Source organism: Asterias amurensis, chromosome 6 (genome assembly GCF_032118995.1).
Source record: "Asterias amurensis chromosome 6, ASM3211899v1".
Lineage (NCBI taxonomy): Eukaryota > Metazoa > Echinodermata > Asteroidea > Forcipulatida > Asteriidae > Asterias > Asterias amurensis.
In genome coordinates this window covers 6,778,078-6,803,621 of record NC_092653.1, presented here as the reverse complement: position 1 = coordinate 6,803,621, position 25,544 = coordinate 6,778,078, and the positions used below count along the sequence as shown (strand labels likewise).

General features: G+C 37.1%; 1 protein-coding gene across 2 annotated transcripts in view; it reads left to right on the top strand.

Annotated features, from left to right (window-relative positions):
* LOC139938886 (3'-5' exoribonuclease HELZ2-like) overlaps positions 1-22,521 on the top strand; it is a 43,974-nt gene extending 21,453 nt beyond the window's left edge. For both annotated transcript variants that reach the window (XM_071934534.1, XM_071934535.1), the window contains exons 18-30: positions 730-805; positions 1,803-2,053; positions 2,550-7,327; positions 8,890-8,978; positions 10,175-10,312; positions 12,501-12,644; positions 12,928-13,211; positions 15,317-15,513; positions 17,296-17,398; positions 18,441-18,674; positions 19,119-19,278; positions 20,867-21,034; positions 22,271-22,521. In XM_071934534.1, coding sequence (XP_071790635.1) covers positions 730-805; positions 1,803-2,053; positions 2,550-7,327; positions 8,890-8,978; positions 10,175-10,312; positions 12,501-12,644; positions 12,928-13,211; positions 15,317-15,513; positions 17,296-17,398; positions 18,441-18,674; positions 19,119-19,278; positions 20,867-21,034; positions 22,271-22,374 — 6,726 coding nt within the window. In that variant the 3' untranslated portion in view covers positions 22,375-22,521. The remainder of the gene's footprint in view (positions 1-729; positions 806-1,802; positions 2,054-2,549; positions 7,328-8,889; positions 8,979-10,174; positions 10,313-12,500; positions 12,645-12,927; positions 13,212-15,316; positions 15,514-17,295; positions 17,399-18,440; positions 18,675-19,118; positions 19,279-20,866; positions 21,035-22,270) is intronic.
* Positions 22,522-25,544: the final 3,023 nt, after the last annotated feature.

The window sequence follows — 25,544 nt, the reverse complement described above, 5'->3', positions numbered from 1 at the left end:
TTGCAAATCTCCAAGAAAATGCTGGATAAGGATATTCAAAATAATCGTTTTTTTTACACAATTAAACTCTATTTATAATCATATGATTTGATTTCCTTATTCATTGAAAACATTTGAAATGAAATTCAGCAAAGTTCACGACTTGACAATTTCATTCAAGCAGGTCTTTGAAATCCATGGGCGGGGGGTGAAGTGATGGCGCAAGTGCTGCAAACAATCAACAGACTGGGGTCATTTATAGGTTTCTTTGGGGGAAAACAACCAAAAGTTTGCACCAGTCTGATTCTAAACTGTTATATCAAGGTTGATTTCTCACTCAAATACTGAAAGACTTCAGCCCTGAAGCCTTTTATTAGCCATCTGAAAGCTCATAAATTTGTGCAACAAGGGTGTTTTTTCTTTCATTTTTCTCTTGCAACTTCGTTGCATTTTTGGGATACACAAGGTGAGAATTTGACAGTTTCTAAAGGTGTCCAGTGCCTTTAAGTTGTTGGGGTCTCCACAAAGCAGTGCTAGTTGAGTAGAGACCCCATAACACCCAATCATGGGTATATGCAGGTACAAATCCCACTAAAATGTTTTTCTGTTGTTCAACCTGTCCCTTATACTGTATATTTGATTTAATTTTTATAAATCTTTTTATCTTCTCCAGTTTTGGAGGTTTTGAGGACATAAATAAATAAATAAAAAACTCAACCAATCAATTAACTCAAATCACTTATTTTGCAGGTGCGTCTAATACGAGCTTATCTGAGGAAGGAAGGATTTCACAATGTGACGGTAGACACTGTGGATAATGTCCAAGGTAGGATTTTTTTAACTGTTTTTGTAATTCTTGTGTTTTTTCCATTTCAATTCAATTAATTCCCCTTTTTTGTTATACAAAGGGAATTAAAAAAAAAATTGTTGATGGAAACCAATCACTGGAAAAAATCTAGATGAATATTGATTCCACATTTTAGAATTGTTGTTTTACCTGTAGAATAATAATTGTTTTACCTGTAGAATAATAATTGTTTTACCTTTAAAATAATAACTGGTTTACATCTATTATAATAATTTGTTTTACCTCTGCGATAATAATTGTTTAACCTCTAGAAAAATAATTGGTTAACCTCTAGAAAAATAACTGTTGTACCTTTAAAATAAGAACTGTTTTATATCTATATTGTTTTTATCTCTAGAATAATGGCGGTTTTACCATAAAATAATAATTGTTGTACATGTTATAGATTAATAATTGTTTAACCTGTTATAGATTAATAATTGTTTTACCTCTAGAACAACAATAGTTTGAACAAGTCAAACAAAAAATTAATAATCCATACTTGCATTTTTTCACCAACCTCCAATAGTTCTGGGCCATTCAGAACAGTCGATGTTAAAAATAGTAAAACATTTTTGACCCAATCACCCACTCCAAATTTTAATTTTAATTTAAATATGGAATGGATTCTTAATATAATCTATATACTGAATATTAAAGTAACGCCTCAAGTGAACCAGATATTTAAAAACAAAGGTTTCTAAAAAAAAATTTCTTTAAAGGGAAAGTTTACCTTTGGGTTTTTTAACCGTTTGAACAGTGTAATCCTATATAAATGTAGATATATACAAAAAATAATCTGTGCAAATTGTTTAGGCTTACATTTTAACTTTTTTTAGTCACATGAAGGAAATTTGGAAATGGATTTCAATGTTCATTTAGGATTAACCGATGAAATGTTCGAACGCTATTAAATACAGCCTTCTTTTTTAATAAATATGAAACCTGAAGTTTGACTTTTTACACCTCAATGCAGGAAAGCAATTTCGAGCAGTTATCATCAGCACAGTTCGCACCAGGGTCATAAACAGTCGTCAAGATGCGGATTCAGAATTGGACTACAGACTCCTCTCTGATCCGAAGCTGGTCAACACTGCATTTACTCGTGCCCAGTCGGTGCTGTGTGTTGTTGGTGATCCAGTTGCCTTGTGCTCTGTCGGTCGCTGTTCCACTATTTGGCAGGAGTTTTTGAAATGCTGCGAACAAAACGAAAGTCTGCATCCATTGGTGAGTCAGGTTTTTCTGCTTACATGTAAACCACCTTAAACTTAGTAAGACAGATGAACTGGTGGAAAAGAACTATTGTGCATTGACTCATGAATTGATGGTGAACTATAATCGCTGCAGTTATAGTAAGAGGAATTCACTGAGAATGTAATTGTTTAATATCGATATCACAATAAAGGTACTTGGTCAGATTTTGATTCACATTTACCACCTCAAACATAGTAAGACAGATGAACTGGTGTAAAACTACTGTGTAATGGCTTGATGGCGAATTATAATCCATGCAGTTAGAAAGAGAAATTCACTGAGAATTTAACTTTGTAATTTCATTATCACAATAAAGGTGCTCAGATTTCGATTCTCAAAAGTAGCTTATTAGATCACAATCATAAAAATGACATACTAAACAATTTTTTTTTAACTATGACTTTTACATAGTACAAAGGAATTCCTATCTAAACATTATTTCTTCTTCGTTTCTTTGTGACCACAACAGGGAACTACAGTCAAAGCCATTGAGGGAGAGATTCAATCAGCAAATCGAAAGTTGAATCCAAAAGCAACTCCTTTCAAGCCCTCCAAGAAGACAACCAACAGTTCACCTTCTCACCAGAACCGAGAACAATTACTGCCATTCGACCTTGATGATGAGCAGGAATTCCCGACACTAGGTGGACCCTTGAAGGAAGCTCAGGAAACACAGGATGACGATGAGGGTGCCACTCGTGAGGATGACTCAGAAGACTACCAAGACGATGAGGAATATATATTGCATGAGATGGAAAGACAAGTTGAAGAGGACAACAGAAGAGAAATGATGGAGAAGACCACTGAAGAGAGTATCGCAAAGGTAACACAGATAAAACCTTCGGATGGAGATGTGGGTCATCATGGACAAGGTGATGGGCCAGAAAGTATCGCAAAGGTTACCATTCAGAAGGAACGAGCGAATGAAGATGTTGGTCAACTGCAAGGAGACATGGATGTAGGTCGTCAGGGACCAGACGGTCTGGAAAGTATCGCAAAGGTAACCATACAGAAGAAACCTTCGGATGGAGATGTGGGTGATCATGGACAAGGTGATGGGCCAGAAAGTATCGCAAAGGTTGCCATTCAGAAGAAAGGAGAGAATGAAGATGTTGGTCAACTGCAAGGAGACATGGATGTAGGTCGTCAGGGACCAGACCGTCTGGAAAGTATCGCAAAGGTAACCATACAGATGAAACCTTTAGATGGAGAGGTAGTTCAACAGCAAGATGACATGAATGCAGGTCATCAGGGACCAGATGGTCTGGAAAGTATCGCAAAGGTTGCCATTCAGAAGAAACGAGAGAATGAAGATGTTGGTCAACTGCAAGGAGACATGCATGTAGGTCGTCAGGGACCAGACAGTCTGGAAAGTATCACAAACGTTACCATTCAGAAGAAACCTTTGGAGGGAGATGTAATTCAAAAGCAAGATGACAGGGATGCAGGTCATCAGGGACCAGATGGTCTGGAAAGTATCGCAAAGGTTGCCATTCAGAAGAAAGGAGAGAATGAAGATGATGGTCAACTGCAAGGAGACATGGATGTAGGTCATCAGGGACCAGATGGTCTGGAAAGTATCGCAAAGGTTAACATTCAGGAGAAGCCTTTCAAAACGGTGGCAGTTCAACACCAAGAAGGAGAAAATATGGGGGGAAGGCAGCCTGGAGGAGGCAGTGAAGCAGAAAGCATCGCCAAGGTTAATATCCAAAATAGAAATGCCGTCGAAGAGTTAGCTCAACGACAAGGCGGAGGTGCAGATGGACAGCAGCCTGCAGCAGGTGGAAATGATGAACAAGAAAGTATTGCAAAAGTTGACGTTCAGGAGAGGGCAGTGGAAAGAAAACCTAACCGTGAAGAGTTGCCTGAAATAAAGATGATGCCGAATTCTAGCAAGAAACAGAAGATACGCATGCAAAATAAGAACAACTCAATTAGGTTATTGAACTTCCACTATGACCGATCAAATCTCCAGGGTGCTGGCTGTGATGTGGAAGACGAGGAGGAAGATCAGGAAAATGGATTAGAGATGCTGTCTGAAGAAAAACGCTGGGAAGGTTTGTCACTGGTTTCAAGTAATCCAGACACCTTCAAGAGATGTTTGTTTCATTTTGAGACATCGGGGTATGTCTTTGCAATTCCAAAGGGTGAATGTTCCTCCGAGAAGATATGGATCTGCGGTAAAAAGAAAAAAGGGCAGGCCCTACACATGGATGAAGTTGTGGTTGAAATCCTTGAATGGGATATGGAGAATGAGAACCTGGCAGAAAGCAACGAAAAGAAGATTTACGGAAGAGTGTTCTGCATCTTGAAAAGGTCAACCAATCCAGTTGGAAGGAAGATTGTCTGCACCTTGGATAGACACAGTAACAATCTTTTTGTGCCCATCGATCGCACATTTCCCAAAATTGTTGCTTTTTCGCGTGCAGACAAGAACAGTCGATGGAAGCAGAGCCGGAAAACAGGTGATGTTGTTCAAGTTACAGTCTTCAAGGGAACAGGACCATCAAGGGAGTTTGATAGGTTTGTTTATGTTCAGAGGAAAGATAAGCTAAACAAACATTTTGTTGTGAGGTACTCACATTGGTATTCTGGTCACCCGTTTCCTATGGGTTACGTTGTCCAAGAACTTCCTACTGCAGACAACAAAGAAAAAGGAATACACACTTTAAAACTTACCCACGGGATAAGGGAAGACTTCAAACACGAAATCCTCGAAGAAATTGAGAGGAAATTTCCAGGGGACTGGACCATTCCACATTCTGAAATACAGAAGAGAAAAGACTTAAGAAGCAAATGTATCTTCACTGTGGATAATCCTGAAACACAGGACCTTGATGATGCCCTGAGCATCGATGTAGACAAAGATGGTCAATCCCGTGTCGGTATTCACATTGCTGATGTGTCTTACTTTGTGGAAAAAAACTCTGCTGTTGACCAAGAAGCAAGCGAAAGAGGCGTGTCCTTCTACCCTGCATTGTCTGAGCCGGTCAACATGCTGCCTTCTCGACTTGTAGACCTGTGTAGTTTACAGCCTGGTAAAGACAGACTTGCCATGTCCATTTTTGTCATCATCCAAAAAGATGGATCCACCCCTGTGGTCGATGCAATAGAAGAATCTGTGATTCGGTCCCAGAAACGCCTCACCTATGAGGATGCCGAGAAACTGATAGCGACTCAGCAGGGAGGGAGCGATGAGGCGGAAAAGGTACTTATCCAGCTCGGCCAACTCGCCCAGCTTGTGCGTAGAAAACGTCTAGGAGAAGATGGCTGCCATGTTTTTTCCCATGGTTCCGAGGAAGAGGAGCTCCAACACCCACGTGCCTCCTCCATGGTAGAAGAAATGATGCTGATTGCCAATGAGGCAGTGGCTGGTCGTCTCATGCACGAACACTCCAAGTTAACTCCTCTCCGAAGTCAGCTTCCGCCAAGTCCCGAAAAGCTTGATGGGTGGCAGTCTAAACACCAACACGATATTCCAAACAGCCTGTTCTTGACATCAAAGGCTTATCCAAAAAGGAAGAGCCACACAGGGGCATCGAACGACGACGTGTTCATTATGAAAGACAAATGGCAACAACTCGTGAGCATGGCTGACAGCCCTGCACCAAATCATTTTATGCAGATGGCTGACATAGTGTGCTGTGATCAAAACCACCCACAGCTTGCTGTGGCAGAAAGAGAGTTCTTTCATTTGCAGGAACCGGCAACATACATCTGTTCAGGTGACCACCGAGAGAGCAAGAAGAGGAGACATCACTCCCTTGGTAAGACATATACCAACTTCACTTCCCCGATACGAAGGTACATCGATATCGTGGTCCATCGCATGCTCAAATGTGTAATTCAGAAAGCAGCCCAAGCCTCTGGGATGACTGGTGTATCCGCAGAATCCCCCTACACAATGGAAGAGATGTCTGCGATATGCCATCACAGCACCGTTCAGAGTGTGAGAGCGAAACGATTTCATAAAGAAACAAAAGCCTTGATGTTTGCCCTCAAGCTGCAAGAGACCCCGGAGACCCTCTTAGCATATATTGCAAGTATCGAAGGTGCTAACTTGGAGCTCTTATTCCCATATCATTCGTTCATTTCAAAGACAGCATACACGCTCCCTCTGTCACATCTCAAGCCCCACACAAAGCAAGACAAAACTGACAATGAAGGTGACCAGATTTCACTGGCATGGAAGTCACGAATATATGATATAAATGAAATTCCAGAGAAAGTTACCTCGTTAGTGAAGCCTCCCATGAAGAAGCTTGACTCCGAGCAGTTTGTGGTGAAGATAAAGGCAGCCACCTGGCAGAGAATGCAAGAGAAAATAAAAGAAAGAGACCTGCCAGGTTTTCAGCAAATAGTGAAAAAAGAACAGGACAGACTTCGGCGGAGAGAGTCTGACAAGAGATCCAAGAGTCAGATTGACAAGAAATCAACCCTTCCTGTTACTGAGGTAACATCTGAGATAGTCGACTCCAAGGGAAACCATGCAACATTTGTAGAGATGTGGCGTGACTTTAAGCAGGGTGATGTTCTGCAGATCACCCTCTCTGCAGCTCTTTTTAAGGGTGTGATATCGCCAAGGCCTCAGTGTATCAACTTGACACCAAAACTAACTTTCTGCACAGAGCATCGAGCAGAACCCCTCGAGAGCTTCAACGTGGTTGCCTCAAATTCCCTGGTTAAATTCGAAGACATCAAGAAGTACAAAGCCACCTGGCTTCCTATCATTGAGATGTTTAGTGTTCATGGTGCTGTCCATGCTGATGAGACAGTCTTCATTCGCAACAATCAAATCAAATGGTCCAAAGTCAACAAAGAAGGTACAGAGCCGAGGATTGAAGGTGTGTTCGACATCCCAAGTTCTTGTCTGAAGGAGCGGAAAATCAAACTCAGTTTTCATCACTTTAAGTCTGATGAAGAGGAAGAATCTGATGATGAAGAGGTGGCAAATGACGAGCCAGAGAGATGCCTGGACTATTTGTGCATCCAATACAACTTTGGAAATTCTCTTACTGAGCTGCTTGACTCCGAAGCAGAAAATGAGAATCACCCAAATTCTGACAGTCCAAGACGGACAAAAGCTGTTCTTCATGCAGCAGTGATTGATGTGACTAAGTACAAATCCGACCTGACTGTACGCTTTGTAGTGAAAGGATCATCTTCACCATTCCCGGAAGTCTTGTTGAGCTCCAGCAAACAGTTTCCCTGCACAGTGGAGGTGATTCCTAAAGGTGAAAATGACAGGTGAGTCTTAACATTTAAATGCTCTCCTTCCAGGCCCAAAAGACACTGGACACTATTGGTAATTGTCAAAGACCAGTCTTCTCACTTGGTGTATCTCAACATATGCACAAAATAACAAACCTGCGAAAATTTGAACTCATTTGATCGCCGAAGTTGCGAGATGATAATGGAAGAAAAAGCACTTGTCACACGAAGTTGTGTGCTTTCAGATGCTTGATTTTGAGACCTCAAAACCGCATTCTGAAGTCTCAAAATCAAACTCAAATATTTTAGTTGAAAACTACTTCTTTCTAAAACATTACGATACTTCAAAGGGAGCCGTTTCTCACAATGTTTTATATTATCAACAGCTCCCCATTGATCTTTAACAAGTAAGTTTTATGCTTAAAATTATTTTGAGTAATTACCAATAGTGTCCACTGCCTTTAACTGGTGAATAATTCTCATTTCCCACTTCCACCACTCCATGGTCTCGTGTTGGTTATTAGGTTCTACTCCAAAATGTAAACATGGTCTATATATCCACAGTGTGCTGAACAGTACATTGCTGACCTGAAACAAGGTGAAACCAAAATGCTGACCAATTAACCATCTATCTGGTTGACTTCCCCTCATTATAAACATTAATCTATCCAGCTGTGGTCTAGCTTACCAAGGACACACTGAAAAACTTGGGAATACTCCTTGAATTAAACCACACCACACATACCATGGAGCAATAAACTAGCCTGAAAATACCAGTGGACTGTTATGAGAAACATAACACAATAAGACAAAATTTAATTAAGCTCTAGATAAGAACAAGGTGAATGGGAGAGCAAAGGATTTTCACTAAATTTTCAGGGAAAAGATTTCCATAGTGAGAACATGTTAATGACTATTAGCCATGAATGCGTTATTCTGCTTGTGTTCGCTATGAAGAAAAAGCTTTGTTAATAATTTTTTGCTGAAGCAGCTCTATGAAATCAGGCTGTGAAACTTTCAAAGAGAAACTTTACTTGTTTTCAATGATTCTTTTAGTAAAACTAAAAATCCTTCAAAAATTATTGAGCTTGTTTTAACAAGATCAATAATTTCTGAAAGACTTTAGTTTAAAAACTATTTCAATTGAATTTGTTGATACAAAAACTCAAAATAATTGATAACAATCAGCGATCTCCTGATAATGACTAGAGCAAGCTAGTCGAAACATTGAGACCAATTAAGAACTCACTCTGCAGTAGTGAAGTTTATATTAAACAAGAAGTTCCCCGATCCGCTAAAGTAGTAGTCCCTGCCAATGTTCTACCTTCCGCCCAGGTAGTAGTTAAAAAGCAGGACAGTTCTTTTCAGAACTGACAAGTTTCCTTCCTGAACAGTTCTTTTCAGAACTGAGAAGTCCCCCGAATTCAGAAAAATCTACTCCGCGGAGACAAGCTCTAAAAAAAAAATATAATCTACCTGCCAAGTATACAAGTACACATAGTGTAACTACAAACCAATTGTATAATCAGTTTTAGTCATTTTTGAATCATACATTTTTACTTAGTAATATTTTTTATTTTGATCCCATGTCTTTAAAGACGTCTGGAGGATGCTGTGAGGTTGGTGGACAATGCATCTCCCATGATTGAACAAATTGCTCTGGGACTTCAGCCATCAGAGTTGTGTGGTAATTTAATTTAACATTTTTACAAGTTTGAAGAGTCGAGTTGCATTTAAACAAAAATACTAAAACAGTTTTGTACAAGTGTGCCAAGAATGTAAAAATAAAAACGTCATTAAAATTTTACATGCTTGAAGCTATTTTACTGATATTAAAGTAAAATGATCCTTGATTGAGTTACTTTTTGGTTAGAAATTACATGCCTGGAACAAATTCTTCAAATCATATTCACAGAGTTTATTAAAAACAGATTTATGCTAGCTGATTGTGAAGTTCATACTTATAACTATAGATCAATTTTTTCCTGTGAAATATGTGCCTCTGAAATTAAGTCATAATCAAGAAAACTATACTTGAAAACCTTAAAAACACAACAGCTGATTTTGGTTGTTACAAAACGACAATCTGTTTAAATAATGAACAATTTTCATGTTTTCGTTAAACTTTTGTCTTCTGACTTACACAAGGAATTAGGTCCAAACTTTACAGGTTTGTTATTTTATGCGTTGATCACAAAACTTGAACACTGTCTGTGACAATAGTATTAGCTGTACCAATCCTGTTTAACACCTTTAAAAAGTAAGCAAACATAGACTTTCTTTTGTATGATTTACTTAACTTTAAGGAACATTTACAGAATTGAAAAAAAAATCAAAAAAAAATCATGAAGATCACAAATTTACATAAAACCATCATGGTCTAATGATGATGATAGTAGAAAACATCCCCTGAAATATTTCTGTCTGAAATGTCATATTTGATGAGAAACAAATAAAACTAATTTCCCCTATTAAGTTTACACTCGGTGAGCGTTTTAATTGTTTTTTCCCGCATCAGTGTCATAATGTTTATTTTACTATTTTTTGGTGATACAGAAGGCCGACCAATCTCAAACTTCAACAAGTTTTTCAGTTAAGGTATTATGGTGGAAAGTCAGCAACTTTTGTGTTAGCAAATTATGTAATGTTCATTTAACTATTTATTCAAATTCAATCAATCAATCAATCAATAAAACATTTATTTTCACACTCACATCACATGGAGGCATCATCCTAAAAGCCGAGGGTTGTGGCGGATTTGCCCGTTACAATATTATAGAACAAAACAGGATAACAGCACTAAATAAATGAGTAAATAAATAAATAAATAAATAAATCAATCAATCAATTCCATAGTGTTTCCCTCCTTGTTTCATTTATTAGAAATGACAAGCAAGATACCAAGTCTTCATCGCATAATCGGCAGAGTAACTGAGGCCCCATTCAAACTGAATGAAGTCCAAGAGACTGCAGTTACAATGGCCGCCAAACAATCGTTCACCACCATTCAGGGACCACCAGGTAAGTGTGATTTTAGAAATGCTTATTTTGAGGGTTTTTTAAAGGGTCTTGATACTTTTTGTAGGACACAAAACACAATGTCCACAGATTTACATTAAACTTACACAGTTTGAAGATAATGATGGTAGAAAGCTTCCCTTTAAAATATCATGAGTTGAGGTGCTGTAGTTTTCGAGAAATTAGTAAAATAAGTCACAAAAATAATTTTTTTCTCACTGTGATAAAAATGATTTTACCATGTAAAACGTACTTACCAGTTATATTAATATACAATTTATTTGGTAAATACATTTTACTTGCTAAAACTGAGACAAAATTTATTTTTGGGACATTGTTTTACGCAATTCTCAAAGACTACACCACCTCAGCAAGTAATATTTGAAGGGGAGCTTTCTACTACCATTATCTTCAAACGCCGTGTAAGTTTAATGTTAATCTGTGGACATTGTGTTTTGTGTTACAAAAAGTACCCAAACCCTTTAAAGCCATTGGCAATTTCTGAACAAACAAAAATTAAAAGTTCACAGATTTACAAATAACTTGCAGGGTTTACAGAAGGTAATGGTGAAAGACTTCTTGAAATATTATTCCATGAAATGCTTTACTTTTTGAGAAAACATTAAAACAATATCAATTCTCGATATCGAGAATAACGGATTTATTTAAAACACATGTCATGACACGGCGAAATGGGCGGAAACAAGGGTGGGTTTTCCCATTATTTTCTCCCGACTCCGATGACCGATTAATTGAGCCTAAATTTTCACAGGTTTGTTATTTTATATAGAAGTTGTGGTACACGAAGTGTGGGTCTTTGGACAAAACTGTTTACCTATGTTGTGCGATTGCTTTAAAAGAAAGCACCAACCCTTTCAAATATCTTTGTAAATTGGAAACATTTATCTTCAAATACCAAACCTTCCAGTGACTAGCAGGCCCAACTTCATAGAGTCGTTAGGCAAAAAACATGTCCAAGGACAACAAAATTATGTTTAACAGAATATAGGCTACCACAGCTAAAATACCAATTACTTGTAGCCTGCTTAGTTTTACTTAGCGGAAATATTTTAAAGTTTTTTTACTGGACATTGTTGATGATTACTCAAAATAAATTTTTAGCATAAAAACTTATCTGGCTTTAAGAACCAAGAGCTGTTCATAGTAAACATTGTGAGAACTGACACTCTCTGAAGTAATGTAGTTTTTGTGAAAGTATAATTTCTCATATTAAAATACTTCAGACCTATAGCCTTTTATTTATGCATGGTGCATCTAAACATTATGCACAAAACAACAAACCTGTGAATATTTGAGCTCAGTTGGTCGTCAAAGTTGCGAGATAATAATGAAAGATTAAACACCCTTGTCACATGAAGTTGTGTGCTTTCAGATGCTTGATTTCGAGACCTTAAAAATTAAATTCATGGAAAATTACTTCTTTCTTGAAAAAATACGTTACTTCAGAGGGAGCTGTTTCTCAGAATGTTATATACTATCAACAGCTCTCCATTACTACTCGTTACCAAGTAAGCTTTTATGCTTATAATTATTTTGAGTAATTACCAATAGTGTCCACTGCCTTTAAAGCCATTGGACACTTTCGGCAAATAATTTTTTTTAAAGTTCACAGATTTACAAATAACTTACAGGGTTTACAGAAGGTAATGGTGAAAGACTTCTCTTGAAATATTATTCCATGAAATGCTTTTACTTTTTGAGAAAACATTTAAACAATATCAATTCTCGATATCGAGAATAACGGATTTATTTAAAACACATGTCATGACACGACGAAATGGGCGGAAACAAGGGTGGGTTTTCCTGTTATATTTTCTCCCGACTCCGATGACCGATTGAGCCTAAATTTTCACAGGTTTGTTATTTTATATATAAGTTGTGATACACAAAGTGTGGGCCTTGGACAATACTGTTTACCGAAAGTGTCCAATGGCTTTAAACTAACAGCCTCATGCTCTCGCTCCTCTCTTGTACTTAGTTAATTCCTAGTTATTTATTTAACATTTGCTTTACATTATTTTATTTTTGTACATTGTTATGCACTTTTGATTTTGTTACATTTCTATATACTGTTTAATTTTCATATTGTTATTTTTTTTACAACAATATTATGAAATAAACATATAATTTAATTGAATTGACACGTCCTGTATTCTATTTTATTCTATAGGTACAGGAAAAACCATCGTCGGTGCCCGTATCACTAAAGTCTTTACAGATTTGAACAAGGAGCTCCATAAGTCAGGGAAGTGCAACAAGCCTCAACAGGTGCTCTATTGTGGCCCCTCCAATGAGTCCGTCAATGTTGTTGCAAGTAAGTACCGGTACTGCTTTTTTGTATTTGTCTGATCACCCAAATTTCCCTTTTTTCAGATGACATGCAAAATGTGTAATCGGTTTTTCACTATTTTCGCGTGACCCAGAAGGCCGATCGAACTTAAACTTCTACAGGTTTGTCAGTATATGTATATGGTGGATTTCATAAAGTGGGCACACTGCCAGCAACTGATTTGTTTGCAAAAACTAATTTCTGTAATGTTCCTTTAACAGTTGAAAATAAAATGTTGCTGACCTGTCAAATTTTTTTTTTGTACCAGACTACTTGCTAAACTGTAAAGTAAAAGCAGTACGCGTCTACAGCAGTATGATTGAAGACCAGCATCATCCTATTCCCCACTCGCCAATCAGGAAAGACCCTACCGTCCGGGATAATGTGGTCCCAGCTGAGCTCCAACACATCTCGCTCCATTCTTTGATCCGTCAACCGTCAAACACACACAGCGAAAAGATCATTGAGTTAGACGAGTTATTCAAGACTCAAGACTATCATGCGTCCCGAGAGGAAGTGAAGACCTACCGGAAGTTAATTGCGACAGCGAAGGTATGGATTTCTCTTCTTTTCATGTGTGAAATCTCAGAAAAATAATAGTAGTCATAAAAGAGTAATAAGGCGCCTTTCAGCATTGTAAATGTAAAAAAAAGAAAAATTAAAAAAAAAAAAAATTCTTTTGGTGGGTGGGTCAAAAAAAATAACTGAAAATCGAAATTCAGTTTTTAGATGTTGGAGGAAAGCTCCAACTTGGGAAAACCAAGGATGTGAAAGAAGACAAAATACCCAGTTGGCCATGGTCATCTATTCCTTTCCATTAAACTTCAAAGTAAAAGTTGTTTGTTTAAGCCAGGAAAAGCCTTTGAAAACTACAGATGTTGGAAACCTTTTATTTGCATAGCTGGTTCGTTTAGGCATTAGTATTTGGGGTATGTGGGTAAAAAAAGGTTTATTTATTTATTTATTTATTTTTTTAAGCATTTTTAAAACCTTTTATTATTATGCATTCTTATTATTATTATTATTATTATTATTATTATTATTATTATTATTATTATTATTATTATTATTATTATTATTATTATTATTATTATTATTATTATTATTATTATTATTATTATTATTATTATTATTATTATTATTATTATTATTATGGTTTAAAAATTTGTTAGGAAGATTGTTCCTAAAGTTTGGAGCAGCTGCACAAATCTTGTTAAAAAAATCCACAAAATCTCTGATAGTTAAGAATCAAGCATTTGGAAGAACTTTCTTTCCTTACACTGTTTGATCTTAAAAAGTTGCACATTTCTGAGAAAATTGTATTTATTGAAATCTTGAGGATTGGAATGTGTTCCCCTCAGAAAACCAATATTGTATCTTTCTATATATCTAGGGCATGTCTCTTTCTTTTGTCCCTACTTCTAAAACTGCCTTTCCCCAGGTGTCCAATATAGCAGTTGCACATCGTCTCTGCAATACATCATTGTATTTTGGGGAGTAAATTTATTCCAAATCTGTAGTTAGTTTTAAACCGCTCAACCTAACTGAAAACAAAGTTTAGAAGTGAAAACCTGGACATTTTTAGTTGTTTGGGGGGGGGGTTGGGTTTTTATGTGTATGGGAGACTTTTGAGATGCTGGCGGCATGCATCAGACACAACGGTCTTTTTTTGTGGCTCTGAGCGTGTGCGCATTAACTCAGTATTGCGTGTGTATGTCTGGAGCCTGATGTGCACAATTGGCGATCGAACTGTGAAAAAGGACCGTTCAAAAGTCTCCCATTGTGAAGTGTTGGAATGATATTCCCTAGTATCGATATTAAGAAAGAAATACTTCTCTCATAACGGAACATAGTACGCACAGAGCGATCAAAAAATAAACACGGAAGCACGCTCGAGATGTAGGTCATATACAGGCTTTACCGTATTACTGTGAAACTCAAAGTTTTATGCAGCCATTGTGATTTAAGACAATAAAACGTGAGATAAAGCTTATTTATAATTAGCTATCAGATCCAACTTTTGCAATGATTGCGTTAAACAGTTTTTTCCAGTATGGACACCCCACTTTCCCAAAATGAGCTGTCTCTGTACTAAGTCAATAGACATATGTTTACGTTAACACGCGCTCGCACACACAACATACGGAAAGGGTTATGCCACAAAACTATGGACAGCGTATGTTCCATTCTAGGGCAACAGGTAACCAGTATCCAATCATCAACATTGTTACATGAACGGACAGATAAACTGTTCAGCTACAAGAAGCCGTTTCCATGGCAACTGCTCGGCGCTGTTCACGAGTGTAAAACGAGTAGTGGCAATTTCAATAGTTTTTCACTCCCCGCGAGAAATTCAATTTGTTTAAGTAAAACTGGCAACAAGGTCCCTATTATATAGACCAAACAATGTACATAAATTGAAAAAGATTAAGTTCTTCTTCAAAATACTGAATGATCCATAAAATTCGCTCATTGCAATCCCGAGTTATTACGGAATTTGTTGGAAATTATGCATTTTAAAGGTCTATTTTGTGTGTATTCAAAAACAGTCAATGCAAATGAGTGCTATGTTCCGTTACGAGATGTTTATGTTGATATAATTTAAACCTCTTAATTCATGTTAGTTACGCAAAATTTTGCTCTCCCTTTTTTTACAGGAAGAAGAGATTCAAAAGTATGACGTCATACTCGCCACTTGCAGCCATTCGGGAAGCCCTGTGATTGCAGGCAAAGCCAATATCGCCCAGTGTGTCATTGATGAAGCTGGAATGTGCAGCCAGCCTGAAACGCTGATTCCTCTTGTCTTTAATAAGCCTCGCCAGATCGTACTGATTGGCGACCACAAGCAACTAAGGTAATGGAACCTTCCAATGCTTTTAATAATAATATAATAATAATAATAATAATAATAATATAATAACAACGACAACAACGACAACAATGACAACAACGACGACGACGACGACGACGACGACGACGACGACGACGACGACGACGACGACGACAACGACAACAACGACAACAACGACAACAACGACAACAACGACAACAACAACAACAACGACGTCTTCTATAGCGTTGGTATCCACAAAAAAGTGCTCATGGCGCTTGCTTCAATAACAAAGTTCCCCCTTAGTTGTCAGCGAGTGCAAAGAACAAGAAAATAAAAACAATCCAATGTCTATTGAATGTTTATACTGAAATGGTTTTGATAAAAAATTGGTCTTCGGGGTTGATTTGAAAGTGTCTATTGTATGGTGGCTCTGATGGAATGTGGTAGGTTGTTCCTAACCTTACCTGCAGCTACCTGGAAAGAACGGGGATCCCCGGAACTTTCTTTATTATTAACATTTTATTATTATTTATGCAGCCTTTTCCTCAACAAAAAACATACAACATACAAAAGGTCTATTTGAAAAAGAAGAAAAAAGGGAAATATCCCATATCAAGATTGCCAGGATTCTGTAAAAAGACAAAAAACATATAGCATATAAAAAGTTTAAAGAAAAATAAAATATTTTTGTATATAAATGAAACAAAATCCCATGTCAAGTTGGCCAGGATTACCAAAAGTATAGGCCTACTCAACACTGTGCTTCTAAAGTCTATACTTACCAAAACTTGAAAACGACAACAACGACAACAACGACAACGACGACAACAACGACAACAACGACAACAAAGACAACAACGACAACAACGACAACAACGACAACAACGACAACAACGACAACAACGACAACAACGACAACAACGACAACAACGACAACAACGACAACAACGACAACAACGACAACAACGACAACAACAACAACAACGACGTCTTCTATAGCGTTGGTATCCACAAAAAAGTGCTCATGGCGCTTGCTTCAATAACAAAGTTCCCCCTTAGTTGTCTTCCAGCGAGTGCAAAGAACAAGAAAATAAAAACAATCCAATGTCTGTTGAATGTTTATACTGAAATGGTTTTGATAAAAAATTGGTCTTCGGGGTTGATTTGAAAGTGTCTATTGTATGGTGGCTCTGATGGAATGTGGTAGGTTGTTCCTAACCTTACCTGCAGCTACCTGGAAAGAACGGGGATCCCCGGAACTTTCTTTATTATTAACATTTTATTATTATTTATGCAGCCTTTTCCTCAACAAAAAACATACAGCATACAAAAGGTCTATTTGAAAAAGAAGAAAAAAGGGAAATATCCCATATCAAGATTGCCAGGATTCTGTAAAAAGACAAAAAACATATAGCATATAAAAAGTTTAAAGAAAAATAAAATATTTTTGTATAAAAATGAAACAAAATCCCATGTCAAGTTGGCCAGGATTACCAAAAGTATAGGCCTACTCAACACTGTGCTTCTAAAGTCTATACTTACCAAAACTTGAAAACTAAAACATCAGTAAAATACATGCATTCATAAACCAACAAAACATTAAGAGCTAAGATATATATAATAATTCATCTGTTTTACTAAAACAACAACATTTATTATTTGAGTAAATAAGTGACTAATAGGCCATGGAGATTTACTGGAACTCACAAATGCAGCTTTCATCAACTTAGACCAACTCTTCACAACAACTATTGTTGTTGATTTCTTTATAATGCATGCTATTTTATTAATAATTGATATTAGGCCAATTATAACGGAGACTACTGCCCAGCAGCTTGGCATGGAGACTTCCTTGCTTGAACTGTATGAGGAAAAGGCCATCATGCTGACTACGCAATATAGAATGGTAATAGCCACTGTCTTGTATGTCGTTCTGTGTCATATGGGTGCGTTCCGCTATCAAATAAGGAGATATGATTTTAAAGGCAGTGGATACTATTGGTAATTACTCAAAATAATTATTAGCATAAAACCTTACTTGGTAACAAGGTAATGCGGAGCTGTTGATAGTGAGAAACATCTCCCCCTCTGAAGTAACATAGTGTTTGAGAATTAGATTTTGAGGTCTCGAATATTAGTATCTCGCAACTTTGACGGCCAATTGAGCTCAAATTTTCACAGGTTTGTTATTTTATGCATGAGATACACAAAGTGAGAAGACTGGTCTTTGACAATTACCAATAGTGTCCAATGCCTTTTAAGTTGTTATACAGGATTGGTCGAGCTGACAAGATTATTGGTGTAGTTTTATTGTAGGCCTACCTTTTTAAATGCTGTACATTGGAAAACAAATTGTATGTGTTTTCATGTGATGTTCAAACAAATTGAATTGAATTTGTCTCATTAATTTTTTGTAGTCCCTCAAAACATATACCGGACAGATTTGAGAGCCAATTAAAAGGGGTATCAGTGTAAAACTTTGCACATTCCTGACCTGGGGATTTACTTCCATCTTGAAATGTTCTTTTGGTTGTCAAAGGTCTTGAAAAAATGGTGCTGTTTACCCAGAGAGTCTTTCTAAAGGTGGGCCAACTTTACCCTTTTACGGCAACATCTGTCCAGTGGCACAACCCACGGATGTAGGTGGATCGGTTTAGGACTCTATTCGTCTCTGACCACAACTTGTAATACTAAAGGCAGAGTCACTATGAAGCGATAATTAAAGCGATATTGATAACGACGCAGAGAGAATGCATTCTATTGGTTGAATTGCTCCAAGCAGAATACGCCCACGCTAATTCAACCAGTCGAGGGCGTGCGTTTTTAATGTTTTTGTTGTTGTTCTCGTTATCGAGGCCTGTGTGCGACCGGGCCTTTAGGTTCTCTAGGCTTGATGGAGAAACTGTAGTTGTAATTATAATTTTTTGTTTGTTTGTGTGATATCATAGCATGAATCCATCTGCGCATTCCCCTCGCAAACCTTTTACAAGAGCAAACTGGAGACTGCCGATTCTGTGAAGCAGCGACGGCCAGAACACCAGAAGCTCCTCAAGAAGTTGCCCGGTGGTGAAAATTTCCGGGCTGCGTTCTGTCATGTGATCGGCCATGAAAAGATACTTGCCTGTAAGGCTGCAGAAGGGAATGAGATGTCCAGAGCAAATCCAGAAGAAGTCAAACATGCGGTTCGTATAAATTACATTTGCTTTTAACCATTGAGCACTCATTATTTGAAATTGAAGTTGAAAAGCATTGATGGTACTCTAACCTTATTGTAGGGTCGACCGTGGGTTGCGTTGTACACAGTTTAATGACACAATTGAAGGTACAATCAACTGCCCTCTCTGTCCGTTTCTTAGGAGGTTTATTCACACACAAGTCATAAAATTACACTTAGCAGAAACCTAAGCCAGAGAGCGCCCTCTCCAGCGAGCAGACACGATCGGCTGGTCTGGGCCACAAGCGCTGCTCCGAAGGGGAGTCGTGCTGGCGCCCCCTACCGGTCGATCGGCACCGCCGCTACATTATTAAATAATTTGATCAACCTAAATGTGATGCTAAAGTAAAAAAAAAAAAAACATTTTGATGGGAATTTATCAAATTTCAAATGTGTTATTTGCTGTGTTTAGGTGAGAATTGCAAATAACCTGCTCAATCAAGGCGTCAAGCCGGAGAACATCATCATTCTGTCCCAGTATCGTCTGCAATGTGCTGAAATCAGAGACGCTCTGGCATTGGGTCGACGTGATCTGAAGAAGATCAAAGTGACAACTGTTATCACCAGTCAAGGTTAGTTCCATTCTTCCAATGATCTTAGCAGCCATACTTCTTACCAGTTTATTTGCAATAAGCTCAAAATTAAAATGCTTAAAGGGACACGTACGTTGCCTTGGATCAGGCGAGTTGGTCTATGAAGGTGTTTGAAGCCGTTTGGTATGAAATGCATATGGTTAGAAAGATGTTTAAAACAAATGATCCACACACATGCCTCGAAATTGCATGGGTTTCCTTTTGTTTTGCGAGCTAACATAATCGGCCATTATGTGGAGTAAAAAATTTGAAGTATGTTAGTTCACGACGTATAAGGAAAACCTAGCCCTGGCGGCCTTACACTTTTGTTTTGTACTACAGTGATGTCCTGGACATCAGGGTACATTTCTGGGGCAAAAATTTTTTACAGCTTCATAACTCAAATCTTACCTGCAAGAAAGCACCAATTTCAACAGATTCACATTCCATGGCAGCATATGTTTTTCTGCGGTGGGTTTTGATCGTCATATATTCTTCACAAATCCGTCATTTTCATGAAATAATGCAGCTCCCAACGTTAAGGAATTCCCATTTTTGTTCGTACTTTCACAGTCTGCCGTGTGTACGCAAGACGCACGACGCGCAAATTTTGAATTGTGTTGTTAACGCTGTGCAGTCAAGATACGGTGACCAAGAATTCATGCGTCTGTGCGGCACCATAATGTGATGCGTCTAAGCTTGCATTGTGCGTCTTGCACGCGAATGTATACGCGTACGCACGACAACAGACAACACTGTGAGAAAACGATCGAAACGGGAATTTTTTAACGTTGGAAGCTGCATTATTTCACGAAAATGACGGATTTGTGAGGAAAATATGAGGACCAAAACCCACCGCAGAAAAATGTATGCCGCCATGGAATGTGAATCTGTTGAAATTAGTGGCTTGTTGCAGGTAAGATTTAAGTTCTGAAGCTGTGAAATTTTTCCGCCCCAGAAACGGGCCTCAATAGTTAGGACTCTGTTCCTGTGTACAGAGAAAGAGTCCTATATAGGGCTTAAGGAAAACCATGCAATTGCAAGGCATTTTTTTGTGGATCATTATATTCTACTTTTAAAACATCTTTCCAAATATATGCATTTTATAACAAATGTTTTCAAACAATTTTCATAGACCAACTCGCCGTTCCAAGGCAACGTGTCCCTTTAAAGTTAGACGAAATTAAATCTCCTTTAAATTTGGTAAAAACTTCTTAAGTCATTGATAGTATAAAACATTTTGAGAAACGGCTCCCTCTGAAGTAACATAGTTTTCGAGAAAGAAGTAATTTTTCCACTAAAATATTTAGAGTTTAGAATTAAATTTTGAGGTCCCAAAAACAAAGCACACAACTTTGTGTGACAAGGGTGGTTTTACTTCCATTATTCTTTTTCAATTTCGGTGGTCAAATGAGTCCAAATTTTCACAGATTTGTTAGTTTATGCATTATGTTGAGATACACCAAGTGAGAAGACTGGTCTTTGTCAATTACCAAAGGTGTTCAGTGTCTTTAATCACTTTGTAAATTCAGATGTAACAACTGGAAATTTGTAATTTATTCTTCCTTAATTCCATCTAATCTCCCAGGAAGGGAATGGGATTTTGTTATCCTGTCGCTGGTCCGCTCTTTGCCGAAGGTTGAGATTGAAGAGAAACCCAGTCTCGGATGGATGCATCACAATCTTGGCTTCATCATGGATGATAACCAGGTCAACGTTGCCCTGACACGAGCCAAGAAAGGATTAATTATTATCGGTAAGTCCTTTGCCACACTATTGGTAATTACCCAAGACAATGCTTTAAAGCCATTGGACACTTTTGGTAAACAGTGTTGTCCAAGGCACACACTTTGTGTACCACAACTTCTATATCAAATAACAAACCTGTGAAAAGTTAGGCTCAATCGGTCATTGGAGTCGGGAGAAAACAACGGAAAAACCCTCCCTTGTTTCCGCGCGTTTCGCCGTGTCATGACATGTGTTTAAAATAAATCCGTAATTCTCGTTAACGAGAATTTATATTGTGTTGCTGTTTTCTCAAAAAGTAAAGCATTTCATGGAATAATATTTCAAGAGAAGTCTTTCACCATTGCCTTCTGTAAACCATGTAAGTTATTTGTAAATCTGTGAACTTTAATTTTTTTTTCTGAACCGAAAGGGTCCAATGGCTTTTAAACTTATTTGGTAACAAGCAATGGAGAGCTATTGATAGTACTTACAACTATCATTATTATTATTATTTAAATTACATTTTCTAACATAAGTTTAACCTTGTTTGGCGCCAAACATGGAAGTCGCAAGCTCAAACAGCGCCTCACTGAGTATAGAGGAGAACCTATCATTGGCCAAAAGTTAGGCATGGAGTTTAATGCTCTGTTCAGGTTATTTCCATTGACCTTAGAGACTTACATCCTATGCAAGGAAGTCTAATGAATAATAATAATAAAAATAATAACAAAGAGAAATTTATAAAGCACAAAAACAATAGCAGAAAGAATCCGCCTCAACGCGCTGGAAAAAACAACAAGTCTGGACCAGACAAAATTTATACAAAGTAAAGTATTACACAGTAAAAATAATTTAAGGAATCTAGATATAGAAAGCTTGCAAAAAGTTAAAATAACAGCATTTTTCATTTTCGATGTAAAAAGTATGTACAATAACGACAATTCAAAAAGTAATTAAATTCTTAACTTTAAAATCACTTATTCCAAAATGCAATTTTTGAAACAATTCTCGTTTATAAATAATTAATCTACTTTATGTATATTTTTTTGTATTTATTGATTTTATTTATTCATTAATTTGTATAGGAAGTATAATGGAAAGTTTATTAGATTTGTTCACTTTAGCTCACTTTCCCGAAAACGCGATCTATTTTAAACGAACTCAAATTTATAAATTCGAGTTTACAAATGACTATTATATTTTTATGTTTACTTAATTGTATTTATTTATTTTATTCGTTCATTAATTTGTTTTGTTATTATAGGTAATCAGTTTCTGCTTCAGGTTCATGACAAGTGGCGTGAACTCATTTCCATGTACCGAGACAAGTCTGCAGTCGTTAACGCATGGAGCTTCTTACGATCTTAAGGACCAGTGTCTTAGTCACAAATCATTATCTTCCTGTACGGTGGAGAAACGTTCTCAGGAGTCAACTGGCATGTTGTCCTCTCGATGATTGGATCATCTACAGATTCTCCTCAAGTTATCGTACCCAGAACCCATGCTGTGTCATTTGTAGATTGCTCACTTTCCTGCTATGGACCAAAAGAAAGGAACACTCTTCCAAATCACATCAAGGATGCTCAGTCCATTTATATTAGTTTCAATTTTCGTGAGGATGGTAATAGTTTGATGTGAAACCAGGAAACTGGACTGGTTATTTTGTTATTTCTTGTGAGGAAGGCAGACCTATAGTACAAGCTGTGGCTGCTTGTCGGACCTTCCCATATACTACTACTAAGTTAAGCATTGTACATGTATTTTACTTCAGGCATATGGAATAATATTAAAGGAACACGTTGCCTTGGATCGGTCGAGTTGGTCTTTGAAAAGCGTTTGTAACCGTTTTTTTATAAAATGCATATGGGTAGAAAGATGTTGTAAAAGTAGAATACAATGATCCACACAAACATGCCTCGAAATTGCACGGTTTTCCTTTTACCTCGTCGACTAACACGGTCGGCCATTTATGGGAGTCAAATTTTTGACTCCCATAAATGGCCGACCGTATTAGTTCGCACAGTAAAAGGAAAACCACGCAATTTCGAGGCAAACTTGTGTGGATCATTGTATTCTACTTTTAAAACATCTTTCCAACCATATGCATTTCATAAAAAAAGGTTACAAACGCATTTTATAGACCAACTCGTCCGATCCAAGGCAACGTGTTCCTTTAACACATCTAAGTGTTCACAGAATATCCAAGTATTTACAAAATATCAAAATATTTACAAAATGTCTAAATATTTTTCTCAGTCTTGAATTGGTGCCATAATTTTGAATTACTGAAATGAAAAGACATCCTTTGGTGGAAGGATAATTTTTTTATATGTTGTATAGTTACATAGTATTTTAAGTTTAAGAATACTTTAGAATTAATGTAAATTTCACTCAGTAATGAAATGCAAAAGGCAGGACTTGATATACATCCAATCACCAAAGTGAAGGACTCTAGAAGGAATGGAGCCAGTAGGCCGAAACAATAAGTGCTTTTTAGTTACCACACAGTTAGGCAATTTTATCTAAATTTAAACTATATAGTCTGTCATTACTCATTGATTTTTTTTTAGTGGTGATAACACAATAGCTTATTGATAAAAAATATATATATATTTAGCAGAATATTTTGATATTGATGAAAATTATATACGTTTAACAGAGTATTTGATATTTTAAAGATGGATGGTTGTAGATATTGGAGGTGGTAAGATATCTGAATGCAGAGGTTGTGGGTTCAAATCCCACCCTGTGGATTTGTTCCACAAGGCTCAGGAAAATCCCACCTTGTGGATTTGTTCCACAGGGCTCAGGAAAGTACTGAGTATACAGTGCTCAATACACATCGGTGTAAGGGTAAAAACAAATTATTTATAAAATCAAAATGCAACTCATTATTTTATTGGATTGAACATATTTATTTTATTTTATATTTTGTTTCTTTCTAATTTGTTAAATACTTTATTTTAAAGTAACACGTTGCCTTGGATCGGACGAGTTGGTCTATAAAAATGCGTTTGTAACCGTTTGTTATAAAATGCATATGGTTAGAAAGATGTTGTAAAAGTAGAATATAATGATCCACACAAGTTTGCCTCGAAATTGCATGGTTTTCCTTTTACTTTGCGAAATAACACGATCGGCCATTTATGGGAGTCAAAATATTGACTCCCATAAATGGCCGACCGTGTTAGTCGACAGGGTAAAACGAAAACCACGCAATTTCGAGGTATATTTGTGTGGATCATTGTATTCTACTTTTACAACATCTTTCAACCTATATGCATTTCATAACGAACGGTTACAAACGCTTTTTATAGACCAACTCGTCCGATCCAAGGCAACGTGTTCCTTTAAGCAAAATTAGTTGTTAAGTTCTTTGTTGACAAAGATTTATTTAATTATTTATTTTTTAATATTGTCTAATCTGTTATTATGCTCTTATCATACTTTAGGCTAATTTCTTTCTTATTGTGGATCGCTTTGTGTTGAGCTGGCCTCGATCTTTACTGTGTTTAATGATGTTTTTATTTATAGGCCGACCTATTTTCTACAACAGGGACCATTATTTCTTAAAGAGCTGCATATTAGCAGAAAATGTTGCTTTTAAAAGTCTGCTTAGCAAAACTAGGCAGGGACCCGGTCACCAGTTAATACTATATTGCACTTAAAACATCATGGCTGATAACTTTTTTCCCATTGAGTACTTAGCGAAAATGTTTGATGCAAGTTTTTGTGCTACTGCAGTTCTTTTGTTTGTAAAACAATAATTACATCCAATTTGGTGTCTGGACTGTTTGTATTTGTGTTTTTATTTTAATATTTTAATTTTAAATTTCACAAAATCAAATACATTATTTGAGGAGGATGAATTTGTTTTTCTATATTGACTAATAAAATAATCTCGTGTAATCCTATTTGTATTGTTTCAAATGTTTAAGCTTTTTATTTTATTATTCTTACGTTAGGTCCAACATCGATTCTGGCCTATGCGCACCTTTGCTTTCTAAAATTTTAATTATCTGCGTTACGTCTTCTCGAATTGTGAACTAGAGTTTTCCTTTCAACCCTCCCCCCCCCCCCCCCCCCCCGCACTGGTCCCCTTTCAGCTAGTTTGCCCTGCCTTATATTAGTTGAGACTAATATTGACCTCATGCATGATTGTAGTAATTAAGTCTCAACAGTAATGCAGAAATTGCACTAAAACGGTTGTGGGCATTACGTAAATTTATGACATAAATTTCGGCGGGGTCTATAAAGGGCCTTGTTATTGTCACAGGTGACCGTCACAGGTGACCGTGGCCAAGCACATGTGTATTTTTTTCAAAAGGTGTCTCACGCTAGAGGTTCCCGAGAAAACATAGTAATTCAAATTATTCATAGAGGTTGCCTTGAACAGGATGCCCGTATTTGTCTCACGTGACATAGGCCTAAATATCGACTCTGTTAAAACGGAATGGACGAGCATTAATGATGAAATTATTTTGGGGAATAAGTTTTTCCCGCCCACAGTAACTATGATTTAAAACATAAGCGGTCGC